Source organism: Antechinus flavipes, chromosome 6 (genome assembly GCF_016432865.1).
Source record: "Antechinus flavipes isolate AdamAnt ecotype Samford, QLD, Australia chromosome 6, AdamAnt_v2, whole genome shotgun sequence".
Classification (NCBI taxonomy): domain Eukaryota; kingdom Metazoa; phylum Chordata; class Mammalia; order Dasyuromorphia; family Dasyuridae; genus Antechinus; species Antechinus flavipes.
In genome coordinates this window covers 135,604,869-135,632,616 of record NC_067403.1, presented here as the reverse complement: position 1 = coordinate 135,632,616, position 27,748 = coordinate 135,604,869, and the positions used below count along the sequence as shown (strand labels likewise).

At 35.1% G+C, this 27,748-nt stretch overlaps 1 protein-coding gene across 1 annotated transcript in view; it reads left to right on the top strand.

The window, feature by feature from the left end:
* LOC127540770 (cytochrome P450 2U1) overlaps nucleotides 1-27,748 on the top strand; it is a 49,424-nt gene that overhangs the window by 17,953 nt on the left and 3,723 nt on the right. The window contains exons 2-4 of the mRNA XM_051965615.1: nucleotides 12,466-13,101; nucleotides 17,254-17,415; nucleotides 27,080-27,247. Coding sequence (XP_051821575.1) covers nucleotides 12,466-13,101; nucleotides 17,254-17,415; nucleotides 27,080-27,247 — 966 coding nt within the window. The remainder of the gene's footprint in view (nucleotides 1-12,465; nucleotides 13,102-17,253; nucleotides 17,416-27,079; nucleotides 27,248-27,748) is intronic.

The window sequence follows — 27,748 nt, the reverse complement described above, 5'->3', positions numbered from 1 at the left end:
TGGAGTAAGAGCAGCAGCAACAGACATTTGACACATAGTAAGGCTGTTTTTCATTCCCTGTGGCAAAACTGTCCATTCATATCTTTTATAAGGCTCAGCTAAGTTAACACTGGGCACTGAAAAGGCAAATCTTTTCATATCCTCCTTATCTAGAGGGATAGAATAGAAACAATCTTTAATGTCTATAATCCAAAAAGACCATTCTTTAGACTGATGGAAGTCCAGGCTGAAGAGTTCCCATAGTTTCCATCTGTTCATTTACTTTTCTTAAATCAGTCAACATCCTCCATTTTCCAGATTTCTTTCTTACAACAAATACAGGGGAATTCCAAGAACTTAGAGAAAGTTATAAGTGTCCTTGGTCAAGTTGTTCCTGTACTATATCTAATAAGGCCTGAATTTTATCGCTAGCGAAGGGCCACTGTTCTATCCATACTGGTGTATCAGTTTTCCATTGGATAGGAACAGGTGAAAGTGTTGGCAAGCCTTCAACAGCAGCCCTGCCTAAAAAAATCGAAGTTTTTGTAATCCTAATTGTTGTAAAATATCTCTTCCCCACAGATTGATGGGGATTTTTTCAACTATAAAAGGAGTAAAAATTCCTGTTTCACTTTCAGAAGTCCATCTCAAAGAGGTAGCACTAACTTCAGCTGCTATTGATCCTCCTAACCCCTTTGGCCAGTGACTGGGCCAGTTGGAATCTCTAATGACTGTACGATCTGTACCTGTGTCTAACAATCCTTCTAATGGTATGCCATGTATATAGATAGTGAGCATAGGATGGTCAGTTGTTATAGCTGCTGTCCAGAATATTCCTAGATTTTGTTGCTTGGAGTCAGAATCTGGGCAACTATCACCAGATTGCCTATTAGGAGTCTGTTTCAGTAAACCTGATGCTACTACTTCTCCTGGTTGATAAGTCACACATTGTCTACTTGTATTAGTGACTAGGGTATTATCTACACATTCTCCAGTTTCCCACATCAGTGCGTGGATGTACACTGTTTTGTAAGCACTTTCAGGAAGTGAAATGGTCCAGCCTATTGTGCCTGGAGGTAAGGGATCCATAGGCTGGAAAGGAACAGATTTCACTTTTCCAGGGGATATCTCAGTTGTCCCAGCTGCATACACCTCTATTCTCCCCAATTGTAATCCCTTTCTTCCATCAGGTTGCTTCCTGGCTGATTGGTCATGTCTGGGTATTGAATTTCTAAAGGCTCTAAAGGTATAGCATTGGCTGCCATCATGTCCCAAGTATTTTTTGTCTTGGACCCTGGGGCTGGGTACCCCCTCCCGTTTCCCTGAATCAATCTACATTCTGATGTCCAATGGAAGCCTCTGTTGCATTTTGGGCATGGGGTTTTGGGGTTCTCCCACCCTGTTTCCTCACTCTGTCTCTATGCAAACATTGAGCTTTCAGATGCCCTATTTTACCATATTGAAAGCATTGACAAGTCTCTCTGGAAGTTCCTTGTCAAAAGGGACCCTGTCTTCCCATGTTCGGATCTTGGGAAGTCTGCATCAGGGCCTGACTAAAAAAGGTATTTGTGCCCACTGAGGCACAGCATCTTAAGATCACCTCTAAAGGAGCATCCTTGTATATTCCTAGTATAATTCTTCTACAAATCTCATTAGCATGTTCTTTAGCAACTTGCCTTATCATAATTTCTGTTGCTGCATTTTCACCAATAGTTCATATGACAGCTTGTCTGCAAATGTCCCACAAAATCAGCAAAGAGTTCATTTGGTCCTTGTGCTATTTTTGTGAAGGCTTCTTCTCTGTACTGTTTACCTCGGATAAAACACCATGCTTCGATAGCAGCAAAAGCAATTTGTTCATATGCTGCTATGGGGTAATTAATCTGTGCTGAAATGTCTGCATAAGAACCTACATCTGTTAGTTGGTCATAGGTGATTGGAGTATTAACTCCACTTTGACTATTTAGTTGGGCTTGTATTCTACAGAGCTCACTATATTCAGAAAGCCACAACAAGTTTTGTCCAGGTTCTATGCATGTCCTTGCTATAGATTTCCAGTCATTAGGGGTTAAAACTTCATAAGCCAAATTCTGTAATAACATCTTAACATAAGATGGTGTAGCCCCATAAAGAGTGCAAGCCTTTTTCAGGTCTTTGATGATTTCTAGATCAAAAGGAGTATATCTTTTACTTTCTTGACTTGAAGAATTAAACTGTTGAATCACAGGATTCTCAAATCAGCTAAATCTCGCCCTTCCTCTGTGGCTTTAAGTACTACCTTTTGCAATCTAGTTATAAGAGGGCTGATTGCTTGGGGGGAGTTGCTGGTGATATCACTGTCCCTCCCACTCCTCCTCTTCCCTCCATTCAGGAAGGTGAAGTTGATGGAGAGATGTCGAGGGCCTGCTGTGGTGTAGGTGGAGTTGAAACTGGGCTGTGAGAGTGAGAATCACCAGGCTCTTAAAGCTCACTTAAGTCCTCATGCCCTTTGGTAATATTGCCATTAATCTGTCCTTTGTCTTCCTCTTTTTCCTCACAATTCTTCATCTGATTGTTCTTAAAACTTTTTTTTTCTATAACTTGTGGGATTCTTTAAGACTAATTGCATTATGTTGTATATATAGAATGTTTCCTTAGAAATTGAATCAGGATCTTTATCATTGTAGTATTCACATAGTTGATCTCCTACTAGTTTCCAATTATCTGCCTCTATTTCTTCTTCCTTGAAGAACCAAGGGCACATGCATTCTAATGTATGCAAGAGTCCACCAATCTGCTCCCAAGTTACAAGCAAACCTTGTCTCAACCTAAGTATGTTTTTTATAGAGCTCCCTCGGAGCGGGGGTGGGGTAGAGTTGGGAGTGGGGGAGAATCTTTTCCTAATATCTGCCCCATTTCAGCTAGAAAAGGTTACTAGGTTAGCCCTTAACAAAGTAAGTTCCCTGTTTGTCTATTAAAATACTCATCCTATTTCCTGGTCACCAGGGACTTCTTCAGTGAAATTAAGGTCCTTGGTTCACACATTGGGCATGAAAATGTAAGTTCCAGGCTAGCTCTCAGGAGGGCACAAGAACTGCCAGAGTCAGGGTAAGCAAAAGTCCTTGGTCTTCAGGGGGAGAAGTGAAGGAGACATACAAACTGCCAGAAGCTAGCCACCAACCTCCCTTCTCCTGGTCCTGCTGCAAAGTGACTCTGGCTTGTCTCACTCCACCCCCTAATCTCTCCTACAATTATCTATATATACCAAAAGATCGAGCCAGCACTAAATAGTGAGAAGGACCATTTTTCCAAATATATGCTAATAGACTTATTATCCAATAGGTAATTAACCTCAAGTGCTAGGTTGTCTGATTCAAGCACACTTTTTAAGAGTTTCAGCCCTTTACACTCTTTAATTATTTTTGGTAGCTTATTATATGCTATTCATTTGTTGTTGTCTTTTCAGTCATGTCCAGCTCTTTGTAACACCTTTTGGAGTTTTCTTAGCCAACTACTGGAATGATTTGCCATTTTCTTCTTCAGCTGATTTTACAGATGAAGAAACTGAGGTAAATAGGGTTAAGTGACTTGACAAGAGTCATATAGTTAGTGTCTTATGAGACCTGATTTGAACTCAAGAAGATGTCTTCCTATTTCCAATCCCAGTGCTCTCTGTGCCATCTAATGTGCCCATGATATCATACATGTTTCCTAAGTCCTTAGTCTGTTCTGTCTTAAAATCTTGAATCTTTATTATTAAATATTATTCTTTATTAAGTAGAATAACATAGTTTTTTTTTGTGTGTGTATGTGTGCTTTTTTTTTAAAATTATAGCTTTTTATTTACAAGATATATGCATAGGTAATTTTTCATCATTGACAGTTGTAAATCCTTTTGTTCCAACTTTTTCCCTCCTTCCCCACACCCCTTTCCTCAGATGACAGGTTGACCAATACATGAATAACATAGTTCTAACCCAGATTTGACTACTAAGGAGGATATCTGAACTTTTTTTTTACTTGATTCAGTGATGTTTATCTTCTTTGGCCCCTGAATGACTCTTGTTCTGTTGTACTCTGCTTGGTACCTTTGGTATATTGTGAGGACCCTTTGGATTTCTTCCTAAGAATCTTCTGTCTCCTTTCTGTCCTTGTAATCATTAGTGCTCCATATAGTGTCTGTATTAAGCAATAGCACTTATTTAATAAATACTTGTTTGATTATAAAACCTAATTAAATTAACAAAATACATTCCTTTTAACCAAATATTTTAAAATTAATCTTTAGAGTATTAAGCAGATAAACCAAAATATTGAGTTCTCCAACAGGTTTCTTTGCTTAACACATATTTCTCCATCATAAGTCACCTGGTATTCACTCAAGATCTGTAACAAAATTTTCAATTTTAATCTTATATGTCTAATTTTTTGAGAACTTCCATCTTTTATTTCCCTCTTGGGATCTCCTTTTTTCCTATCATCTTGTAAGAATCATGCTGAAAGCTGTTCTTTCATTATCAGCCTCTGTTTTTAGAGACTGTCTATGATGGGTGAGACTATTTCAAATTTGTTTTTTCTTTCTCTTTTTCCTCCTCCTCCTCTTTCTCTTTCTCCTTTTCCTTCTGGTGTTCTTACTCTTTCTCCTTTTTTCTCCTCCTAATTTATTAAGCAGAATGATATAGTAAATATCATTTATGGGATTAGATATCATAAAACTTAGGTTTGGAGTATGATTCTTCCACTGAAAAAGTCTTACAACCTTGAGTTATTTGGCATTTGATTTCTTTTATCCTCTGTTCCCTCATCTGTAAGATGGGGGATGATATCAGTTTTGCCTATGCCACAGGATTGTTAGGAAAATTGCAATACAAAAATAATCAATATTTCTGTTCAGTATTAACAAAAAACAGGAAGTGACTATCATAAGAAAAATTCCATTCAAAGCAACTATAAAATGCATTAAATATCTGGGAATTATTAGACTCATTCAGACGCATATTCACATAATTATAGAATACTCTATTTAAAATAGGGATAGGTGTTGGAGCTATGAATTAGTTATAGTTTTTTGGGTTTTTTTATCAGTGCAATCTGAATCCCTTCTCTGCATTTTTTGGGCTTAAAAAGTTGTGTGGAACACTGAGAGGATGATTTATTAAAAGTCAAAAAGTCAATATGTCAGAGGCAGGACTTGAACCCAGATCTCATTTCACTACCCCAGTGATGTCAAATAAAAGCAGAATCACTAAACCATGCATAAGGATCTCTTTGGGTCATATGTTGACTTATAAAATCACACATTAATGTTTATGTTGTGTTTTATTTCTGTTTGTTAATTTCCCAATGACATTTTAGTTTGCTTCACCTGTGGAGAGTTATATACCACACTGGCACCTGAGAGATACAATATGCTCTCTTTCTCCATAGAATTAAGAAAAGGTAAATATTTGGGAGGGAGATTCATTCATTGTTTAAGAGTTGGGCTATGTCAGTATAATAAGAATGACCAAGGATATAATTTGTAAAACTAAAAAAACAATAATTACATTCACATGAAGGAAAAAAAAAGTGTAAAATCTTCATAATGAAAAAAAGAAATGAAGGAAACATAGTGATCAAATTTCAAACTATATGAAGCAATAAATATCAGAATTATGAGGTACTAGTTCAACAAAAAGAAAATTAAATTAGTGAAACAGACTGAATTAATAAACCACAAAAGTAGTTTGCCCAGTGCTTGAGAAATCACAGAACATAACATAAGTTATTGAGGTAAGGATTTCTGAGTTAATTAAGAGCTTCTGGGAAATTCAGAAAGATGTTCAGCAGAAATTAGATTTAAACTATTATTTTACACCATATTTCACAATAATTTCTAAATCCATATGTGGATTATATATAAAAGATTGCATCATGGAAAAATATCTAGAGACTAGAAAGAGATTATTGTCTCAAATTTGACTAGGGAGAAATATTGTAAGAAAACAAAAGACAAAGTGGATTCCAAAAGACAAAGCAGAGAGGAATGCTTACATAAAACTGAAAAGTTCTAAAATCCATGCCTTTAAAATATGAGAAACTGGGGGTGGAGATTGAGGGAGGGAAATATTTGTATCAGATATATCTAATAAAACTGCCATTTCTAAGGAGATGAGTGATCCAAAGATATAAACACACTTTAGAAAAGAACTGAATATGAAAAACTACTCCAAATAAATGATTGGAGAAGGGAAAGGAATGAGCATTTATATATCTCTTGCTTTAGGGATAGGTAGTTTGCTAAAGTGTTTTGTTTACAGATATTATTTAAAAATATAAACTCATTATAAATATTATCTAATTTGAAGTTAATTACAAATTAAAGAAGATATTTCATCTATTTCTAATCATATGAAAAGGTGCTCCAAATCATTATTGATCAAAGAAATGCAAATTAAGATAACTTTGAGATACCACTACATACCTCTCAGATTGGCTAAGATGACAGGAAAAAATAATGATGAATGTTGGAAGGGATGTGGGAAAACTGGGAACTGATACATTGTTGGTGGAATTGTAAATGGATCCAACCATTCTGGAGAGCAATTTGGAACTGTGGGGGATGTATAAGACTCTTACCCAAATTGACTACTCAGAGATCACTCAGTAGAAAGCAGAAAAGTTATTTATTAATAAATTCTCATGAGAATGAGCAATTCCACTGCGAGGAGAGAGAGAAAGCTCACAGTAGAAGGGCTAAAGATTTAGGAAAGATATACAGTTTTTATAGGTTTGGTTACAAAGGATTACATCATAGGTTGGGGAGCATTGAGAAATAGGTGCCCTCTCCCCTAGTTGAATGTTAAACATTGGTGCCAAAGGCAGATTAGAACGGAATGCTTTGCTTCCCTGATCCTGAGAGGAATCATCAGTCAGAACTTCAAACTTCAGATTAATGAGCTGATGGCATCTAATAATCTAAATATTGATAACATTGAACAAGGATAAATGTCATAATTTCTGGTCATCATTTCTGGTTAAGTAAATATATCTAAAGTTTTAAATAAATATTGGCTTGCACACACTGTACTTATGCAGGTCACAGAGACATAGAAATAATAAAAAATTCAGAAAAAGAATTTAAACATTCCTGTAAGTTCTTCACTTTATCTCTCTATTCCACACAGAACTATGCTCAAAAAGTTATCAAACTGTGCACACCCTTTGATTCAGCAGTGTTACTACTGGGCTTATATCCCAAAGAGATCTTAAAGAAGGGAAATGCACCTGTATGTGCAAGAATGTTTGTGGCAACCCTTTTTGTAGTGGCTAGAAACTGGAAATTGAAGAGATGCCCATCATTTGGAGAATGGCTGAGTAAATTGTGGTATATGAATGTTATGGAATATTATTATTCTGTAAGAAATGACCAGCAGGATGAATACAGAGAGGCTTGGAGAGACTTACCTGAACTGATGCTGAGTGAAATGAGCAGAACCAGGAGATCATTATACACTTCGACAACAATACTGTATGAGGATGTATTCTGACAGAAGTGGATTTCTTCGATAAAGAGAAGATCTAACTCAGTTTCAATTGATCAATGATGGACAGAAGCAGCTATACCCAAAGAAAGAACACTGGGAAATGAATGTGGACTACTTGCATTTTTGTTTTTCTTCCCAGGTTATTTTTACTTTCTGAATCCAATTCTTCTTGTACGATAAGAGAACTGTATGGATCTGCAGACATATATTGTATCTAGGATATACTTTAACATGTTTAACACATATAAGACTGCCTGCCAACTAGGGGAAGTGGTGGAGGGAGGGAAGGGAAAAGTTGGAACAAAAGTGAGTGCAAGGGACAATGTTGTAAAAATTACCCATGCATATGTTGTCAATAAAAAGCTATAATTTAAAAAAAAGAAGTTACCCATGCATATGTTTTGTAAATAAAAAAGTTATAATAATAATAAAAAAGAACATGTTAAATTTTTTTTAAATTTTTTATTTAATAATTACTTTATATTGACACTCGTTTCTGTTCCGATTTTTTTTTCCCCTCCCTTCCTCCACCCCCTCCCCTAGATGGCAAGCAGTCCTTTATAGAACATGTTAAATTTTCAAAGAGGATCAGTGACATCATAGGGTGATGTCTTGACTTAAGCATTAATTGGGGTTGAGTGAAGCAGAGTTGCAAAAAGTCATCAGCCTCACTCTTTCTTTCCGAGTCATCCAAGTCCAATGGTAAGGCAAAAGTCAGGCAATTGGTGATGACCTAAAATGCAGTTGACCTTAGAGTTTCAAATGTTTGAACAATCTCTAAGCTCCCTAAAGCTCCTGCATTTCATATGGTCTAACACTAGGCCGTAAATGTCAAATGGTCATTCCCATTTAAGTACAGAAATAGGGTAGGGTCACTATGGAAATGGGCAGATGTAAGCTCTCACTTTGTAACTCATGAAATTATTCAAGTGTTATATGCACAGAAGACAGATTTAATTGTGGAAAATAAGGATATAGGGAATGCTTCCTGCAGATTGAAAATAGTATGGGATTTGTGTATTGAGAAATTGACTACACAGGCAAGCCAAGCATAGACATTTCATAATAAAAAGGTTCCAAATCTAGTTAGCTGTTAAACTGAATGAAGAGGAAAAAGCAACATCTGCCCATGGAAAGGCAAGAGAGCCTCCAGAGCTCCAGAGAAGGGAGCAGGAAGAGATATAGAAAAAAGAAGAATATGGGAGGAGAGCTGGGGTAAAGAGTGGGAGGGTGAATAAATTTAGATAATTGGTATTTATAATTCTCTAAGGTGTATTAGCTCATTTGGTCCATTGTAAGATATAGATATAATCTTCATTTTATAGATAACAGAGTTTGATTATATGTAATAACTAGTATAATGCAATACAAGTCTGGCTCAAATCTTAAACCTTTGCTCATTGACCTATCATACCAAGTTGCTTCTTATTTAAGGTAGTCAGATAGGAATTTAAAAAATCATAAATAAGCCGATGAAAGGAAAGAATATATTTTTAAAAAGCTTTATCTAAAATTTACATAAAAGGAAATGGGACATGGTGGAGGAACTTTCAGAAAGGCATCTACTTATTTGAGGAGATGGAAGTAACAAGGAAAAAAATGAGAATAATGGCCTAGTTCAAATCACAAGAAAAGAAATTGCTAAAAAATAATAGTTAACATTTATAGAGCATTTTAATTTTGCAAAGTACTTGACTTGCATTATTATATGATTTGATCTAAATTTAATTATTTACATGTGTTTCTTCCTAGCAGTCCTGTGTGCTGGTATTGCTATTCTTATCCAAACTTTGCTGAATGGGGAACTGAAGCTGAAGTTAAGTGACTTGTTGAGAATCACATAGTTAAATATCTGAGGGAGAATTTGTACTTAGACCCTTTTTTTCCTTTCTATTTTTCTCCCTTTTTGATCTGCTGCTTTTTGTGCAGCATGGTAAATGTGGAAATATGTATAGAAGAATTGCACATGGAAGATGGTTGGAGGAAGGGAGGGAGAAAAATTGGAACATAAGGTTTTGCAAGAATGAATGTTGAAAACTATCTTTGTATGTATTTTGAAAATAAAAAGCTATTATTTTTTTAAAATAACAGAAATGAGGCCTTTATTAGAAACCCTGGATATAAAAATCTCCCCCAGTTTTCTGCTTCTCTTCTAATCTTGGATGCATTGCTTTTGTTTGTACCAACCCTTTTTAATTTAATATAATCAAAATTATCCATTTTGCATTTCATAATTCTCTTTAGTTCTTCTTTCATTATAAACTCCTCTTTCTCCATGGATCTGTGAGGTAGACTATTCCTTGTTCTCCTAATTGTCATAGTATCACCCTTTGTGGATAAATTATGAACTCATTTCGACCTTATCTTGGTATAGAGTACCTAGGTTTCTGCCATACTAATTTCCAGTTTTGCCAGCAACTTTTGTCAAATAATGAAATTTTAAAACAGAAGCCGGATTCTTTGGGTATATCAAATACTAGATTACTGTACTCATTGACTATTGTGTCTTGTGAACCTAACCTATTCCATTGATCCACTACTATATTTCTTAGCCAATACCAAATGATCTTGATGACAATTGTTTTATAATATAGTTTCAGCTCTGGTATAGCTAGGCCACTGTCTTTTGCTTTTTTTTTTTTATTAATTCCCTTTAAATTCTTGACCTTTTGCTCTTCCAGATGAATTCTGTTATTATTTTTTCCGAACTCTATAAAGTAATTTTTTGGCACTTTGATTGATATGGCACTGATTAAGTAGATTAATTTAGGTAGAATAGTCAGTAGAATTATACTAGCTTGGTTTGCCCATGAGCATTTGATAATCTTCCAATTGTTTAGATCTAACTTTATTTGCATGAAAAGTATGTTCACATATTTCCTTGCTTTGTCTTGTCAGGCAGACTTCCAAATATAAGGTTTGTTTTTTTAGATAACAATCTGGATATATTTTCCAAATGGCAAGTAAGCCAATAGAACTGATGGGATCTCTGTGGAAGAAAGAAGAAAGGTCATGACATATACTGTGTAGTGGTAATGGCTGAAATTGATTTTTCAGAGCTGGAAAATGGATGATTCATGAATTCAGTTAAGGCTTCATAGGACATAGTGTAGAAGGAACCCTAAAGGTTCCTTTTTTATATAGATGAGTAAAACAGGTTTAGATGTTCAGTGACCTGAGTAGAGTCACAGATAGCAATGTATCCTTTTTCTTTTTTGTTCCTTTTCTTTTTTTAAGCTTCCTTTTTCTTGATCTCTTTGGAGACTTAATCACACTCTGGTTTTCTATGAAATTTAAATTGCAAATGTCAGGGGGAGAGAAGAAGCATTGTTTCTCCTTTCAAGTGTTCAGAAAGTAAAGAGAAAAATTGAAGGAGAAATATCAGCTATTCAAAGGTCAACATGATAGGTTTGTAAAGAGAAAAATAAAAATGTTGAGAGATAAGAAAAATAATAAAGGCACTCTCTCTGGCTGTCATTCTTTCAGAATGAAAAAAGGTCTTAGGCTTCGAGCTGGAAGAGATCAAAGAGATCATGTATTCCATCCCTCATAATTTATTATGTTAATTGACTTGCCTAAGATCACAGAGTTTGGAAATAGTAGAGCCAAGCTTTGAATACAAGTACTTCAGTGGAAAGAACTATACCAAATCATAGGATTAGAACTGGAAAGGAATTCATGAACTAAACAACAGCCTGGGCATAGCAAGTATCAAAATGCAAACCTTTTTACGGTAGGAAAGTGTTGTCAGGAGGAGGAGAAAGGGAGTAAGGCAGTACTGTATGTAGCCCTTAGTGCTATTTCCTGAGCATCAGGCCATTAAGTACAGCATCAAGAACAAAAATTGATCTGGTGATGAAAGCATAAGTGAAAGACTTGATACAGAACAACTATAACCTGGTATTGGAAAAAGCTACCATGTGAGGTCAGACCAACTGACTTATGAGTCCATATTGGTGGCCCAATATGATGTTGACTTAAAAATTTGTCCCAGATGTCACTAAGATCCTATAAGATAAATCACATTTATCCAGCTCTGTATAAAATCCTTTTCTCGCAACAATGCTATGAGGAAGGCAAGGCAAGTGTTGCCTGTATTGGATGGGTAAGGGATCTGAGATTTAAAAAGTTTTAAGTGACCTTCCTTAGTCATAAAGCTGGGATTAGAACCCAGCTCTCCTGACTCTCCCCTCTGTTATGATATGGAGTCACTTGCCAATGGCTGCGGGAGGTCTAACTCAGACCTGTAGAAAGGACCTCATCATGTGAGAGGAGGAGGAGAAGGATACAAGGAGACTGAGAGGCAGTTGCTATTCTCTGAGCTCTCTACTGAGAGGCAGTTGAGTTATCTAACCTCTCATCTCTTCCCTCTTCCCTCCAATTTATTTCATTCCCAGTCCACAAGGAACACCTGTGTTATGATTCACTGCTATGGAGGCTGTCAGAGAATTGATCTGCCCTTCACCTAGGCATGGTCCTTAACATCCTCCAGCTCTTTTTCCAGCTACTCTTAAGTTATGAGGGGTTAAATCATCCAGTGCATGTGTATAGTCTTAAAACATTTCTAAACTAAGCAATCAGTTGCGCAATTAGCCATAAAACCAGAGCTAAGAGGGCCAAGTCCTACAGGTATATGAGATTTGAAATTCCCTGAGGGTAGAGATTGTATATTTACTGTTGGGCCTCCCTTTTATCTCCTTCCCATGCCTTAATATTGTTCAGAGATGGAGGAGCTTCCAATAAAGAACGTGATGAGGCAAAAACAATATTGTAGATGAGTTCAGAAAGCCCCTCATTTTACAGATGAGAAAACTGGTATCCAGGGAGGTTAAGGGACTTGTCCAAGCTCACAGAGATAGCATCAGTGATAGAATTTGAAGTTGTGTCCTGTAATATCCCTGGTTTACACTGCCTTCTACAAAAAGATAGTCAAGTTTGGCTATGCCCTGTGTAATTGTATCCCTTTTTCTTTGTTTCCCAGGAATTGTGTTTGCACATTATGGTCCAATCTGGAGACAACAGAGAAAGTTCTCTCACTCAACACTTCGTCATTTTGGTCTGGGGAAGCTCAGCCTCGAGCCAAAAATTATAGAGGAGTTTAAATACGTGAAGGAGGAAATGCAGAAACATGGAGGAAACCCTTTCAGTCCTTTCCCCATTATTAGCAATGCCATCTCTAACATCATCTGTTCCATGTGCTTTGGTCAGCGCTTTGAATATAACAACAGTAATTTTAAGAAGATGCTTAACCTCATGTCCAGAGGATTAGAGATTAGCATAAACAACCAGATTCTTCTAATCAACATATGCTCTTGGCTGTATTATCTTCCCTTTGGGCTCTTCAAGGAATTAAGACAAATTGAAAAAGATTTAACTGTTTTCTTGAAAGGAATTATCAAAGAACATCGGGAGACCTTGGATATTGAAAATCCCCAGGATTTCATAGATATGTACCTTCTCCATATGGAAGAGGAGATGAAGAATAACAATAATAGTAGCTTCAATGAGGACTACTTATTTTATATCATTGGAGATCTTTTCATTGCTGGCACTGATACTACAACCAACTCTTTGCTATGGTGCCTCCTATACATGGCATTGAACCCTGAGGTACAAGGTAAGTAATGGCTGCTTTGGTTATCTATGTTCTTCATTTAGGATCAATCAGCCAATAAATTTGAAGCACCTGTTATGTGCCAGCCACTTTGCTAAGCATTGGGGATGGAAAAACACAAAAGACATTGACTTCTAGAAGTTTACAATTTAAAATTTTACATTTTTGCTACCCAAGCAAATAATGTACAAAGCAAACTGTGTACAGGATAAGTAGGTATTAATTAAAAGAGGGAAGACATTAGAATTGAGGGAATTAGAAGCAGAAGGGATTTTGATAACTATCTCATCCAACTCTCTCATTTTCTAAAGGAGGAAACTGAAGTTAAGTGATTGGTTCAAGATTCCACAGGTAGTAATTAACAGATGTAGGATTTGAATATGAAGCCTCTGAGCATCTGGACCCCTCCTATTTTCCAGTCTTCTTCCTTTGACACTGTGATCTCCTAGCTTTTCTACACACAAGGTACCTCATCTCCAGATTGTTCTCCATACCTACAATACTCTTTCTCTCTGCCTCTTGGTTTCCTTCAAGTTGCAGACAAAATTCTGTCTTCTATGAGAAGACTTTCCTGTTCTTCCTTAATGCTAGTATCTCCTCTGTATTGACTATTTCCAACTTATCCTGAATATATCCTATTTGTAAAAGGTTTTTTTTTTTAATGTTGTTTCCTCTTTTATACTTGTAAGATCCTCAAGGGTAGGAACTGTCTTTTGCAGTTCTTATCTGCAGTACCCATCACAGTGTCAAAATAAGTCAAAATAATGAATGCTTGCTGACTTATTTTGATTTCATAACCAGTATATGATATTGCTTTATCTTACTTAAATCTTGGGCATACTTAAATCATGGGCAAATAATCTCTTTGTTTTGGAATTGCTATCAGGACAGCTAAGCTGTGTGTAAAAGTTGAGTTTTGTTAACATTGGCAAGACCAACATTTTGTTAGGAAAAAGAACAATAAAAGGGGGAAAAAGTAGGGAACTAGAGAGGGGGCAAGCAGGGGAGGGGAAAGGAGAGGAGAGAAAGAGAGAGAGAGAGAGAGAGAGAGAGAGAGAGAGAGAGAGAGAGAAGAAAAAAGGAAATTTAAAAGGGAGAGGCATATATGGTACAATAAAGGATTTTCAGTGATTTCCTCATGGTAGCCCACAGTGGTAGTGATGTTATAGATTTTTCACTTTTGACTTAAACATTTAGAGTACAGCACTAATTTCCAAGGAACCCATGAATGAAGAGGTGACAATATAAAATCCATAGTATTTTAATGGTGAAAGCAACCTTAGATGTCATCTGGTCTTAACTCATTTTATAGATGAAGAAAACAAGACCAGAATAAGTTTAATTTCTTTGATCAAAGTCACACTGCCAGTTTCAAGTCATCATTAACTATTTATTGAGTATCTATTCTATGCAAGGTATTGTGGGCTATCCCTGCTGTCTGCAAACATATAATTTGAGGGACAGCACTCTAGCCCCCCCTCCATTCTTCTTACTTCATAAACTCATGTTGTAGCACTAAAAATTACATCCCTTAGCTTGAATACGGTTCAATAAAAAACAGGTGCTTGTTGGATGTAGGTGGGACAAGAATAATTTTTTGGTATGGGTATGTTCCAATTGAACTTTTTCTTTATTCTTTTCTTTGCCCTCAAGTGGCCTATATTTTATAATTTGGTACCACCCTGATTTTCCACTATTTTGGACACTATTCTTCAAGTATTTACCGTCCCCTGAAAATGCCCCTTTGTCCAGGCACTCCCTTATGCTGAAATATCATCTTCCCATTTATGCTATCCTTTAAGGCATAGCTCAAATGCCAGGAAGTCTTTCCTGATTCTGTGGTTGATAATGGCCCTTCCCTATTCAGACATTGGATAGAGCCCTTCTGTCCATCTGCTATACTCTTTATGTATTGTTTTGTATTAATTATTTGTGAATGCGTTATATTTTACTATGGTACGATGAGACCTAGAGGAGCAGGGACTGATTTTTTTAGTTCAATAAAGTGATCAATATATGTACTATACATTGAGCACTTGTGATAGAAAGGTAGTTATGGCATAGATCTTACCTTCAAGAAGTATACATTCTAATAAGAGGGAACAACATACACAAAATAACTATGATACAAGGAAGAATATTAAATGTCAAGGTGAGATCCAGACAAAGTGTTACTAGAAATTAGAAGAATATTTTTCTGTCTACACAGCTTCAAAGAATGTCAGGTTTGGAATATATTTAGTCTAACCCATATTTGACCAAGAATCCTCTCTACAATGTGCCTAGTAAGTGGCTTGAATATCTTCAATGACGGGGAAAGTCCACTTCCCCTCATCCAAGGCAACCCATTCCCAGTTCTGAAGTTTTCCTTTATATGAAACCCCAAATTGCAGCATCTACCCATTGCTTAGTTCTGCCCTCTAAGGCCAAGCAGAGTAAATCTAATCTCACTTGGGGCAGCCCTTCAGGTACTTAAAACAGGATTCATGACTTTAATATTTTGTTAATATTAATATTGTTGTATATATATGTGTATATATATATATGTATGTATGTATGTGTGTGTGTGTGTGTGTGTGTGTGTGTGTGTGTGTGTGTGTGTAGTTAACATTGTTAGCCAGTTCCTTTAGTAGATACACATATGGCTTGACCTCAAATACCTTTGCTTTCCTGGTGGCATTTTAAGAGGTAATCAGTTTATCAATGCTTCCTCAAATGTAGTTCCTACAACTAAAGAACTATGGTTTAAATGCAGTCTGACTTGGACAGTGTAAATAAGACTGTCATATTCCTAATCCTGGACATCACTCAGAGTGCTAATTATTAGCCTTCTTGGCTCATGTGTCATAGTGTTATTCATAGTGAGCTTTTAGCCTATTAAGATCCTTTTTCTTTTTTTAGACAAATTATTTTCTAGCTATCCCTACCATTCTATCCCTACCCCTTCTTATGAAGTTGATTTTTGAGCCCAATTATAAGACTTTAGATTTATAAGTTTCTAATGAAATTTATTATATTAGATTTGTTCTAGCCTAACAGAATTCACCTTTGTATTCTCCACAAATTAGATTAGCAGGCTGTTGATGATTTTATCTAAATTTTTGACGAAATAATAAAATGTGTACCTTAGCACATACTCCAAGAAATTTTGCAGAATGTTCTCTCCCCCTGTGTAGATCTCAGCATAGAATATAGTCTTCAAAGGTTTCCATGGCTAAATTTTCATCCTATAGCCAACCTTATGCTGAAGCACCCTGAATTTAGGTTGTTCACTAGGATAGTATTCAGTCTTTTCAATGTGGTAAGTATCTCTACCAGGACATATATTGTTGGCATTGCTTTTGACAGAAGCAGAACCATATTCATGTCATAAGACATGAGAATAGGAATTTCAGTGGAGAGCTCCATATATAAAAGGTGCTTAATAAATGTTTGTTGAAGTTGAAGAAAGGCTTTGCAGCCTAGAGTTGGGGAGACCTGAACTCAAGTCTGGCCTGAAATATTTACTAGCTATATGATCGTGAGCTAGTCACTTAACCTCTATCTGCCTCAGTTTCTTCAACTGTAAAATCAGAATGAAAATAGCACTTACCTTCCAGGATTGTTTTAAGGATCAAACAAAATAATATTTGTAGTGTTTAGTATAGAGGGCTGAAACTCCAAAAAGTTATGCTTGAATCACACAACCAAGCACTTAAGGCTAATTACTTAGTCAATGTGAGATAATGACTCTATTAGCATATATTTGGATAAATGGCTCTTTTCACTGTTGGTGCTTGCTAAATGTTTGGGGTTAAGATAATCATAGGTAAGGATTGGAGGGTAGAGGAAGAGAGACCAGAGACTTGGCAGTAGGACGAGGAGGAGAGAGGTTGGTGATTTTGGATTCCAGAATTGAGGATTCTGTTTGCCTGCCTCCTTCACTTCTCCCCCTGAAGACCAAGGACTTTAATTCATCCTGACTCTGGCTGACCCCAAGCCCTCTAGGGAGTTAGCCCGTACTTTACAGTTTAGCATAGTACCTGACAGAGAGTAGGCATGTAATAAATACTTATTTTCTTCTTTCCTTCCTGCTTAGCTTCAAAATTGAAAGGGATTCTTCTCCATGTTAAGTCTCCTTCATATCTTCTTATCCCTTGTTTCTTTTTCATATAGAAAAGGTCCATAAAGAAATTGAAAAGGTCATTGGTTCTGACAGAGCTCCATCTCTTACTGACAAGGTCCACATGCCCTACACAGAAGCCACCATCATGGAGGTGCAGAGGATGTCTGTGGTAGTCCCTTTTGGCATTCCTCACATGACTTCAGAAAAAACCAGTAAGTTTATGCGTGATGGGTTGGCTTGTTGATGGGTATATTTTAAAAATTATTTTGAGGATGATTGCTTCTTCCACTGTGGATGGTTCAAATCATGTAGGTGATTAAGCCATCAACTCCATCTGCCTTAAGGCAGATCCAACCATTAGATATCTTGTATGAGACAAGATACCAATAACATATTATATAACAGTTAGGTATGTTTAAAATTCCCACTTTGACTGTTAAGTCTTCATTATTAAATTATTTATTAAAAATTACATTACATTGATGTAACACAAAATACCCTCTAAGCTATATCCTCTAAAAAAAAAAAAAACTGATTGCACTAAAATTGTCTCCTCTAAGTCACAATGAAGATGTTTCAGGTTTAGTTTCAATAATCATTAATAAAATAGATGGGTCTCACAAATAATTGTATCAATAGCCAGTTATTCTTACATACTGAAACATTTAAGGATTTCATAGAAGTATATATCTAGTATATATCCCTAGTAATAGGCAGATAACTAGGCCAAATAATCATTTATCCAATGACTACACATTTGAGATAGAAAATTGCCAAATTTTATATACTTGGATTATGCTCATGGCTTTTACTGACCACTTGCTCTGAATATAAAAGTTTTCTATAAAAAGAAAAAGCAGGGACATGATTATAGCAGAGACAGAGCATACTTAACTCTGTTTGACTTAGAATATCAGTCATAAATGACAACCAAACATGCCAGACTCAGGGATAATTATGTGAGGAACATTCCTGTATAAAGGAACATAAATGGGAAACTGAGCCAGAAGGATCCCAGGAAAGGTTAAAGTTGTTCTCCCAGCTCTTTGCCCAGATGCACTTCACTTACATAGTAACTGGTGGCATTTCTCTGGAATTGGTGAGTTATTGACATAATGGTCTGTTATTCACATGAATTCAAAACTCCAAAAAAAAAAAAAAACCAATATTAATTATAGTCTAAAGAAAGATATTTCAAATAGCAAGTCCCATATCAGAGCTTCAGGAAAAGGGTTAAATTGCCAGTTTAATCTCAAAGTGCAGGACTTCACTTTGAAATTATCTGACATTCAAATCCATTCTCCTGAATCCCCAAAGTTTTGTTTTGTTTTATGAGGTGGTAGTAAACAGCTTTCCTATTTTCTCAAAATCCCAAACTTTCACATGCTCTGTTAAACAAATGACAACTTTCTTTATCTGTTTTTCTGTCCCACCTGCAATCAGGGAAGGAGGGAAGGGATGGGGGAAGAAAGGAGGAGGGGGAGAAGAGAAAGAGACTCTCTTTATCATAAAGTTCTTAAACACAGGAGTAGAATCCTAGTGTTTGTATTCAGGAACCCAGGCAACTACTATAGGCTGCTCCAATTTCCTCTAAGCTTAGCAGAGGAGAGAGAATGTGGGTTTATGAAAGATGGGCTGGCTAGTGTTCATTTCCAGAACTCATCACTACTGCTTGGACCTCAGTTGGAGAGGCAACAGGAATGCTGAGGAAGGAGGTGATCTGGCCGAGATACAGTTTGCAAATCTCCCCAAGAAAGAGAGGCCATGGAGGAAAACTAAAGAGAGTTTTGCAAAGGGCTCCAGAGAGGTACACCTCAGATGTTTCAGACAGGGTGCTCCTTCCTGAAGCCTTAAATGATTAATCTCAAAACCTCCAGAATCTGCTAAGATGTTGGGGAGCCTTAGTTTTTTTTTTCCTTTTCTTTTTCTTTGTACTCAAAGAGGATCCTGATCACAGTAGTCTTCTTTAGTTATGGTGATGGATTTGATTTAAGTATAGTTTCTAAAAGCTTTTTTGTCTCCTAGCTGGCCACATTTAACTTAAAAGCCAGAGGATAATTTTTTTTTTTTTTGGAAGTAGAACTGGAGCTTACCTTAAAGCACAAATAGAAACATGCATTTTAAATCCATAGTTGAAAAACTCAGGAATGAGATGAGTTGTTTTTTGGATCTTATAAAGTTTGCTAAGTCAGCTTTTTGTTCCTTTTTGTAATTTTGGGGAGTGCAAGATGTCCCCAAATCATCCTATTCTTAGATCCAATGCCCACTATCTCAGTGTCTTGGAGGAAAGTACAATAATGTCTTCAGAGGACACAACCTTGTTTGGGGCATCTCCTAACAAGGTCTAACTAACAGCCATATAATGTGCTAATTGATCCATAAGTATCTCCTAAATGTCTGAGTTTTCAGAGACATCCCCCTCTGTTGCTACATTGAAAAGTAGTGTCCCCCAAAATGGGGTTACTTTATATATTTTTTCATCCCCATGATAGATGTAATCTAATTTTTTTTGGCACCAAATGAAGTTGGATAGGAGATTGAGAAAGCATAGTTTTAGATTAGTAGAGAGTAATAGTTTACATGTAGAAATAATATCTCAAGCATTCATCAAAGATCACAAAGATTTGCCTTTTATTATTTGAAATAGCTTACAGGCTCAATCAAATATGACTAAGCAAAGCAGGATCATAGATGATTAAGCAATGTTCTTCTAGGTTCAGGAGCCTTTAAAGTCTTTAGGGGAAAGCAGGAGCAATGACAGATTCTAGGGAGTAAGGTGAAGAATGTGGAAGGAGTTAGGAGAGGCCAGGAGGAATCAAGGAGGAATCAGGTGGAATCCACCTGACAGACCAGGCCCCAGACTTGTCCGAAGATATGTTAATCAAGACATTCTCAGAGGTGGAACAGGATAGATGGATTAGAATTACTGACAATGAAGATCAGATAAACTGAGTAAAAGTTCCAGCTTCACATTAATTATAAAATATTAAGAAATAAAGCTAAAAAAATTAGAAAAGAAACATCCATTAAAAAAAAAACTGGAGAACAGATCAAGCAGAGACAATATAAGAATTACTTGACTGTCTGAAAGTTATGATCAAAAAAAGAATCTGGATACAATATTGTAAGAAAGTATTAAGGAAAATTGCCCTGAAGTTCTAGAACAAGTAGGTGAAGTAGAAATAGAAAAAAAAAGTTTCTGTTCATCCCTGAAAGAGATCTCAAGTGAAAAACTTTACAGGAATGTTATTGTTAAGTTTCAAAACTCCAGAGAGGAGAAAATACTGCAAGCAACAAGAAAAAAACAATTTCAATAGTGTAAAAAAAAAAAAAAAACAGTCACAATTTCACAAGATTTAGCAGCTTCTACAGTAAAAGATCATAGGTCTTGGAACACTGTATTTCAAGAAGCAAAAAAATAGGGGTTGTGACCAAGAATAGCAAAGTTGAACATAATCCTGAATTTTTAAAAATGGACATTTGTCCAACTGAAAGACTTTCACTTATATGTAAAAAAAAGACTAGAACTCAATGGAAAAATTAAATATAAAAGATCTAGAAGAAATATAAAGAAACCATTAAAGATTAATTTTAAGGTTCGTTTCTGGTCTCTCCTTTGGGCGTCGTTTTCGTGCATGTGAGTGTGCCTTGCTGGCACCCGGCTCTACTCTCCGCTTTTTGATAAGTTCCAGAATGAAGCAGACAAAAGAGGAAGGGTCCAAAGGAACTATAAAGAAATATTTCTTGGACAACACAAATGTCAGACTTTTACCAAAGCGAACACTCAAGATAATCCAGCCATCTGCAGCTGGTTCTTTAGTCAGCAGAGTAAAGGAGTCAACTTCTATCAAGGCTTTATCCAAAAGGAAGCTTTGGAATGACCAAATAACATCCAAGTCTTCTAATACTGATATTGCTTTAGATCCAGAGCATAGCGAAAATGAAAATCTAGAAGGAGTCTCTCAAGAAGCTTTTGATCTTATAATTAAAGAAAATCCTCCTCAGTATTAAAAAGAAGTGTCAGAAAAATGGAAGAAAACTCTTTATGAAGTACTACAAGAAAATGAGAAACTACATAAAGAAATTGAACAGGACAATGAAATTACCCACTTAGAAGAAAATAAGGAATTGGCAGAACTAGCAGGACATATGGCAGATATGATAGAAAGGCTCATTGGCTAATCTCTAGAAAACCTTGAACCACAAAACAACCCAGTATTTGAAGATTCTGATTTTGGAAGAATCAGGCAATGATTTTAGAACAAAACCACCTTGCCACATGTGGTGAAAAAAATGCTTCTTTACCTACAGATGGATGACCATATGTATAAATATTTTGTTTGACTATTGGGAAATAACCTGTCAAAAGTTTACCTTTAGTTACATCTTTGAGTTACTTTTCTAAATTAGTCAAAATCTTGAACATTTGGCTCTTTTAACTTGATGCTTAATGGCAGAAAATCACTTGTATTCAGCAACTCTTGTAGTTTGCTTTTGGACTCTTGTATTAAAATACAAATACTGTGTATTTTTAATCTTGTGATACTTTATGTAAATAGCATCTTTTTCAGTTGAATCTGACAAGATATACATATACTTAACAAATAAACTTCAATCTCTCATCAAAAAGAAGAAAAAGACTAATTTTAAGAGAATTATAACATCAAACTTATTACATACATGAAAATATTATCAGTAGTCTTTTTTTTGCCAAGAAAACTTTTTTTTTATTGACAGAACCCATGCCAGGGTAATTTTTTACAACATTATCCCTTGAACTCACTTCTGTTCCAATTTTTCCCCTCCCTCCCTCCACTCTCTCTCCCAGATGGCAAGCAGACCTATACATGTTAAATATGGCATAGTATATCCTAGATACAATATATGTGTGCAGAACCGAACAGTTCTCTTGTTGCACAGGGAGAACTGGATTCAGAAGGTAGAAATAATCCGGGAAGAAAAACAAAAATGCAAAAATTTACATTCATTTCCCAGTGTTCTTTCTTTGAATGTAGCTGCTTCTGTCCATCATTGATCAACTGAAACTGAGTTAAATCTTCTTTTTGTCAAAGAAATCTACTTCCATCAGAATACATCCTCATACAGTATGATGGTGAATTATATAATGTATTATTAGTATTCTTAAAGCTGTCAATAGGGGAGTTTACGAGAAAGGTTAAGGCTGACTTATTTCTGGTGGGGTGAATCTTTTTTTTTTTTTGCTGTCCAAGATATTCTTTTTTTTTAAAATAACTTTTTATTGATAGAACTCATGCCAGGGTAATTTTTTACAATATTATCCCTTGCATTCACTTCTGTTCCGATTTTTCCCCTCCCTCCCTCCACCCCTTCCCCCAGATGGCAAGCAATCCTTTACATGTTGAATAGGTTACAGTATATCCTGGATACAATATATGTGTGCAGAACCGAACAGTTCTCTTATTGCACAGGGAGAATTGAATTCAGAAAGTATGAATAATCCGGGAAGAAAAACAAAAATGCAAGCAGTTTATATTCATCTCCCAGTGTTCTTTCTTTGGGTGTAGCTGCTTCTGCCCATCTTTGATCAATTGAAACTGAATTAGCTCTCTTTATCGAAGAGATCCACTTCCATCAGAATACATCCTCAAACAGTATCATTGTTGAGGTATATAATGATCTCCTGGTTCTGCTCATTTCACTTAGCATCAGTTCATGTAAGTCTCGCCAGTCCTCTCTGTATTCATCCTGCTGGTCATTCCTTACAGAACAATAATATTCCATAACATTCATATACCACAATTTACTCAACCATTCTCCAATTGATGGGCATCCATTCATTTTCCAGCTTCGGCCACTACAAACAGGGCTGCCACAAACATTTTGGCACATACAGGTCCCTTTCCCTTCTTTAGTATCTCTTTGGGGTATAAGCCCAGTAGAAACACTGCTGGATCAAAGGGTATGCACAGTTTGATAACTTTTTGAGCATAGTTCCAAATTGCTCTCCAGAATGGCTGGATGTATTCACAATTCCACCAACAATATATCAGTGTCCCTGTTTTCCCACATCCTGATGGGGTGAATCTTAAACAAAATTATGCAGCAATAGGTAAAAAGGAGGAATTATCTCATTAAAATAGGATGTGAAAGGAAGAACTGATACAGAGGAAGCAGGTGGAAGTGGAGGGCTGGTAATATTGGAACCTTATTCTCATTGAATCTGGATTGAATAGGAAACTGTATACATCTGAAAGGGTATAAAGGTCTGCTGGACTTGTAGATCAGTAAGAGAACTGGGGAACAGGAGGAGAGAAGAACTTTTAGAAGGAGGATGAATTAAGATTTAGGAAGGTGAGGGGAGACAATAAGGGAGAGACTTTTAGATGGTACATAGAATAAGGAATAGGAGAGTAAAGAGAGAAGATAATGGAGAAAGGACGAAAAACAAAGGATGAGAAGGACAACAGTGAGTGAAAATAAGATGAAAGAGGTCTTTAATCTTCCCTTCTCAGAACTAGATAAGTGTAACCAAAAAAAAAAAAAAAAAAAAAGAAGAAGAAGAAGAAAAAAGTCAAGGAAGTGAACAGAATTTTGATAAGTTAAATATGTCAGATATCTGAAGAGATTTGAATGGAAATAGAAAGTAATACACCTTTTTGTATTGTACATCAGTTTGTGGTACCTTTACAAGACTGACCATATATTAGTTCATAAAACTTTTGTAGTCAAAAGAAAAATTAAAAGTATCATTTTCAGATCACAATGCAATAAAATTATATTTTAAAAGGGAACCAAAGAAATGTAGATTAAACAACCTAATCTGAAGAGTGTTTTAAAGAACAAATTATAGAAACAATAATTTCGTTGAAGAGAATGACAATAATGAGACAACATATCAAAACCTATGGAATACTGCAAAAGCAATGATCAAAGGAAAATTTGTGTATCTAAATACTTACATCAATAAAATAGAGAAAGACCAGTGAATTGGATATAAAATTAAAAAAACTAGAAAAAGAACAAATTAAAAATCCTTAATTAAACAATTAGAAATCCTAAAAATTAAAGGTGAGATTAATAAAAATAATGTAAAGCAGCATTGGATTGATAAAACTATTTTGGTTTTATGAAAAAAGAGAGAAGAAAACCAAATTATTAGCATTAAAAATAAAAAGGGTGATATACCACTAACGAAGATGAAATTAAAGAAATTAAAAGGAATTATTTTGCTCATTTATATGCCAATAAATTTAACAATTTAAATGAAATGGAAGAATATTTACAAAAATATAAATTGTCTAGAAAAGCAGAAAAGGAAATAGAATATTGATAAAGTAATTCTATTAAAAATATTTGAAAATATAAATATTTTTTCTTAAATTTATCTAAAACAATCAGTAAACATTATTTGTAATGAGAATATTACATTCTGTAATCAGAAAAACTATTTGTAATGAGAATAAAGAAGGGTGCCCATTGTCAGCAAAATTATTCAATATGTTATTGAAAATCATAGCAATAGCAATAAAAGAAGAAAAAAGAAATAGAAGGAATAGGTAATGGGGTAATAAAACTATCTTTTTCCACATGATATAATGATATACTTTGAAAATGTCAACGACTCAATTAAAAAGTTAATTGAAGCAATTAATAATTTTTAGCAAAGTAGCAGGAGATAAAATAAATCCACATAAATCTTCAGCATTCCTATATATCAAAACAAAACCCTGTTTTTAAAACAATATTTAAAAAAACAATAACAAAACAAATTCAGACACTATATAAGCAAAATTACATTAAAAAAACTTTTTATACAAATAAAATCAAACTTACATTAAGACAGAAAAGGACCCATATATAGAAAAATGTAGCATCTTTTTGTAGTGGCAAGGAATTGGAAATTGGATGGATTTCCATCAATTGGGAAATGGCTAAATAAGTTTGTGGTATATAGATGTAATGGAATGTTACTGTTTTATAAGGAATGATGAACAGGCTGATTTCAGAAAAGTCTGGAAAGACTTAAGTGAACTGATGCTGAGTGAAGTGAGCAGAACCAGGAAAATATTGTTCACAGTAGCAATAAGATTATGTAATGATTAATATGAAACAATCCAATACATTCCAATAGTTTTGGAATGGAAAGTGCCATCTGCATCCAGAAAGAGAATTAAGAAGACTGCATAATATTTTCATCTTTTTGTTTGCTTTTTTTCCCCTCATGTTATTTTCCCTTTTGGTCTGATTTTTCTTGGAGGTCTGATTTTTCTAGGAAGAAGGGAGAAAAAATTTTGAATACAAAATCTTAAAGAAATGAATGTTGAAAACTATTGTTACACATATTTGGAAAAATAAAATACTATTAAAATCGTATTTTAAATATGATTATAAAATACTACTTGGAGAAATGTTAATTATTTGTGGACAAGCAGGGCCAACATAATAAAAATGACAATTTTACCTAAATTAATAATTAAAAATTAATATTCAATGTCATTTCTATCAAATTACCAAAAATATTTTTTACTGAATTAGGAAAAATAACAATTCATTTGGAAGAAAAAAAATCCAAGGATATCAAAAGAAATAATAAAAAGTAATTAAAGGAAAGAGATTTAATAGTTCCAGATCTAAAACTATAAGATAGCAATCATATAAACTATCTGGTATAGGGTTATAAATAGAAAGGAAGATAAACAGACCAAAATCATTCCCTGAGGAATACGATAAGGGTATGGTAATTCTGAGGCATTACTGATTTATTTTCCTATTTCTCAAAACTCTTATTTATTTTTAAAGAGTCTTTTTTTAAAAAATTGAATTTCAAGTTTCCTCTCTCTTGACAATCACTCCTCCAGCCACAGAGGAGGCAAGCAATATGATATCATTCATATACGTTATATATCATGTGAAACATTTTTCCATATTAGTTCTATCATCAAAAAAGTCAGAAAAATAAAGTGAGAAACTTACAATTTGTCCTCAGAGTTCATCAGTTTTCTCTCTGGAAGTGGATAGCATTTTTCATCATAAGTGCTGTGGAACTATCTTGGATCACTTTATTGATCAAAGTAGCTAAGTTTTTTACAGTTCATCATAGTAACAATATTGTTGTTAATATGTATACAATATTCTTTTAGTCCTGTTCACTTTATTCTGTATCAGTTCACGTTTCCGGGTTTTTCTAAAACTATCCCCCTCCTCATTTTTTATAACACAAAAATCATATACTACAACTTCTTCAGTCATTCTCCAATTAATGGGCATTTATTAATTTCCAATTCTTTGCCACAAAAAGAATTGTTAGAATATTTTTGTACATATATGTCTTTTTCCTTTTTCTTTGATCTCTTTGAGGTGGCTACAACCTAATTACTGGGGCAGAGGTTTTATAGCACCGTTTCAATTTATAGGCATAGTTTTATAGCCCTTTGGGTATAGCTCCAAACTGTTCAGTTGACAACTCCACTACAAGTTCATTAGTGTCCTTGTTTTCCCAAATCTTCTCCAGCATTTGTCATTTTTGAAAGGTGAGAGGTGGTACCTCTGAGGTACTATTTAATTTAGTATATAAAGATTATTTATTACCTGATTTCATGAGATGGTCCTACTCTTATTCCCCTAGATTTTCCTTTTACCTAATGTATAACAAGAAAAAAAGGTTATTTACCTGCAATGCCTTACATAAGCAACCATATCTCTTGCATTTGTTTTCTTAAGTTATGCTGAAATTGATGAGCCTCATTTTGGCAAATAGAATACTGGTTAAGAAATTAAGTAGAGTATTCTAAGAAATTTGGAGATGTTTAAGGACTGAGGAGCTAATCATGGCTTGGTGTGTGTGTGTGTGTGTGTGTGTGTGTGTGTGTGTGTGTGTGTGTGTTTGTTTTCCAGTTCTCCAAGGATACACAATCCCTAAGGGCACTCTGATTGTAGCCAACCTCTGGTCAGTACACAGAGACCCTGCCATATGGGAGAAACCCAACCACTTCTATCCAGAGAGATTTCTTGATAAAGAAGGAAAACTTATCAAAAAGGAATACTTTATCCCATTTGGAATTGGTAAGCTTCACAATGGAAAACTGGCTTTGTTCAAAAGGGAATTAGAACCAAAGAGCCTTTTATCATTTCCTATCAAGATGTTAAAGAAAAAAACAAAATAAAACTCAAGATGCCCTTTTTGTTCCCACTATATTGCCAAGCTAGCAATAAGGGTAATTCAGATAATGCTTATAATAATAACTTTGACGTGTTTCTCTAACTTTTTTTTCCTTCTCTAATTTTTAAAAACAAACCTCTCTGCATGGATTTTCAACTTGGAAACTTAGTAATAACAAAAACTTAATATTTATATCCTAAGCAAAACATTGAAACTTCTCAATGTCCCAGGTTTCTCTCTTAAGACTATTCATTACAGAGAAGTGCTAAATTTCTGCCCTGGTCAAAATTTTCTCAAGATAATTCTTTATATTAGCAGTATCCAACATAAATGTAGGTCATTAACCATTAAGGATCCCTGCCATCTGCATGTTGAATTAGAAAACCACAAAATAAGATTATCTA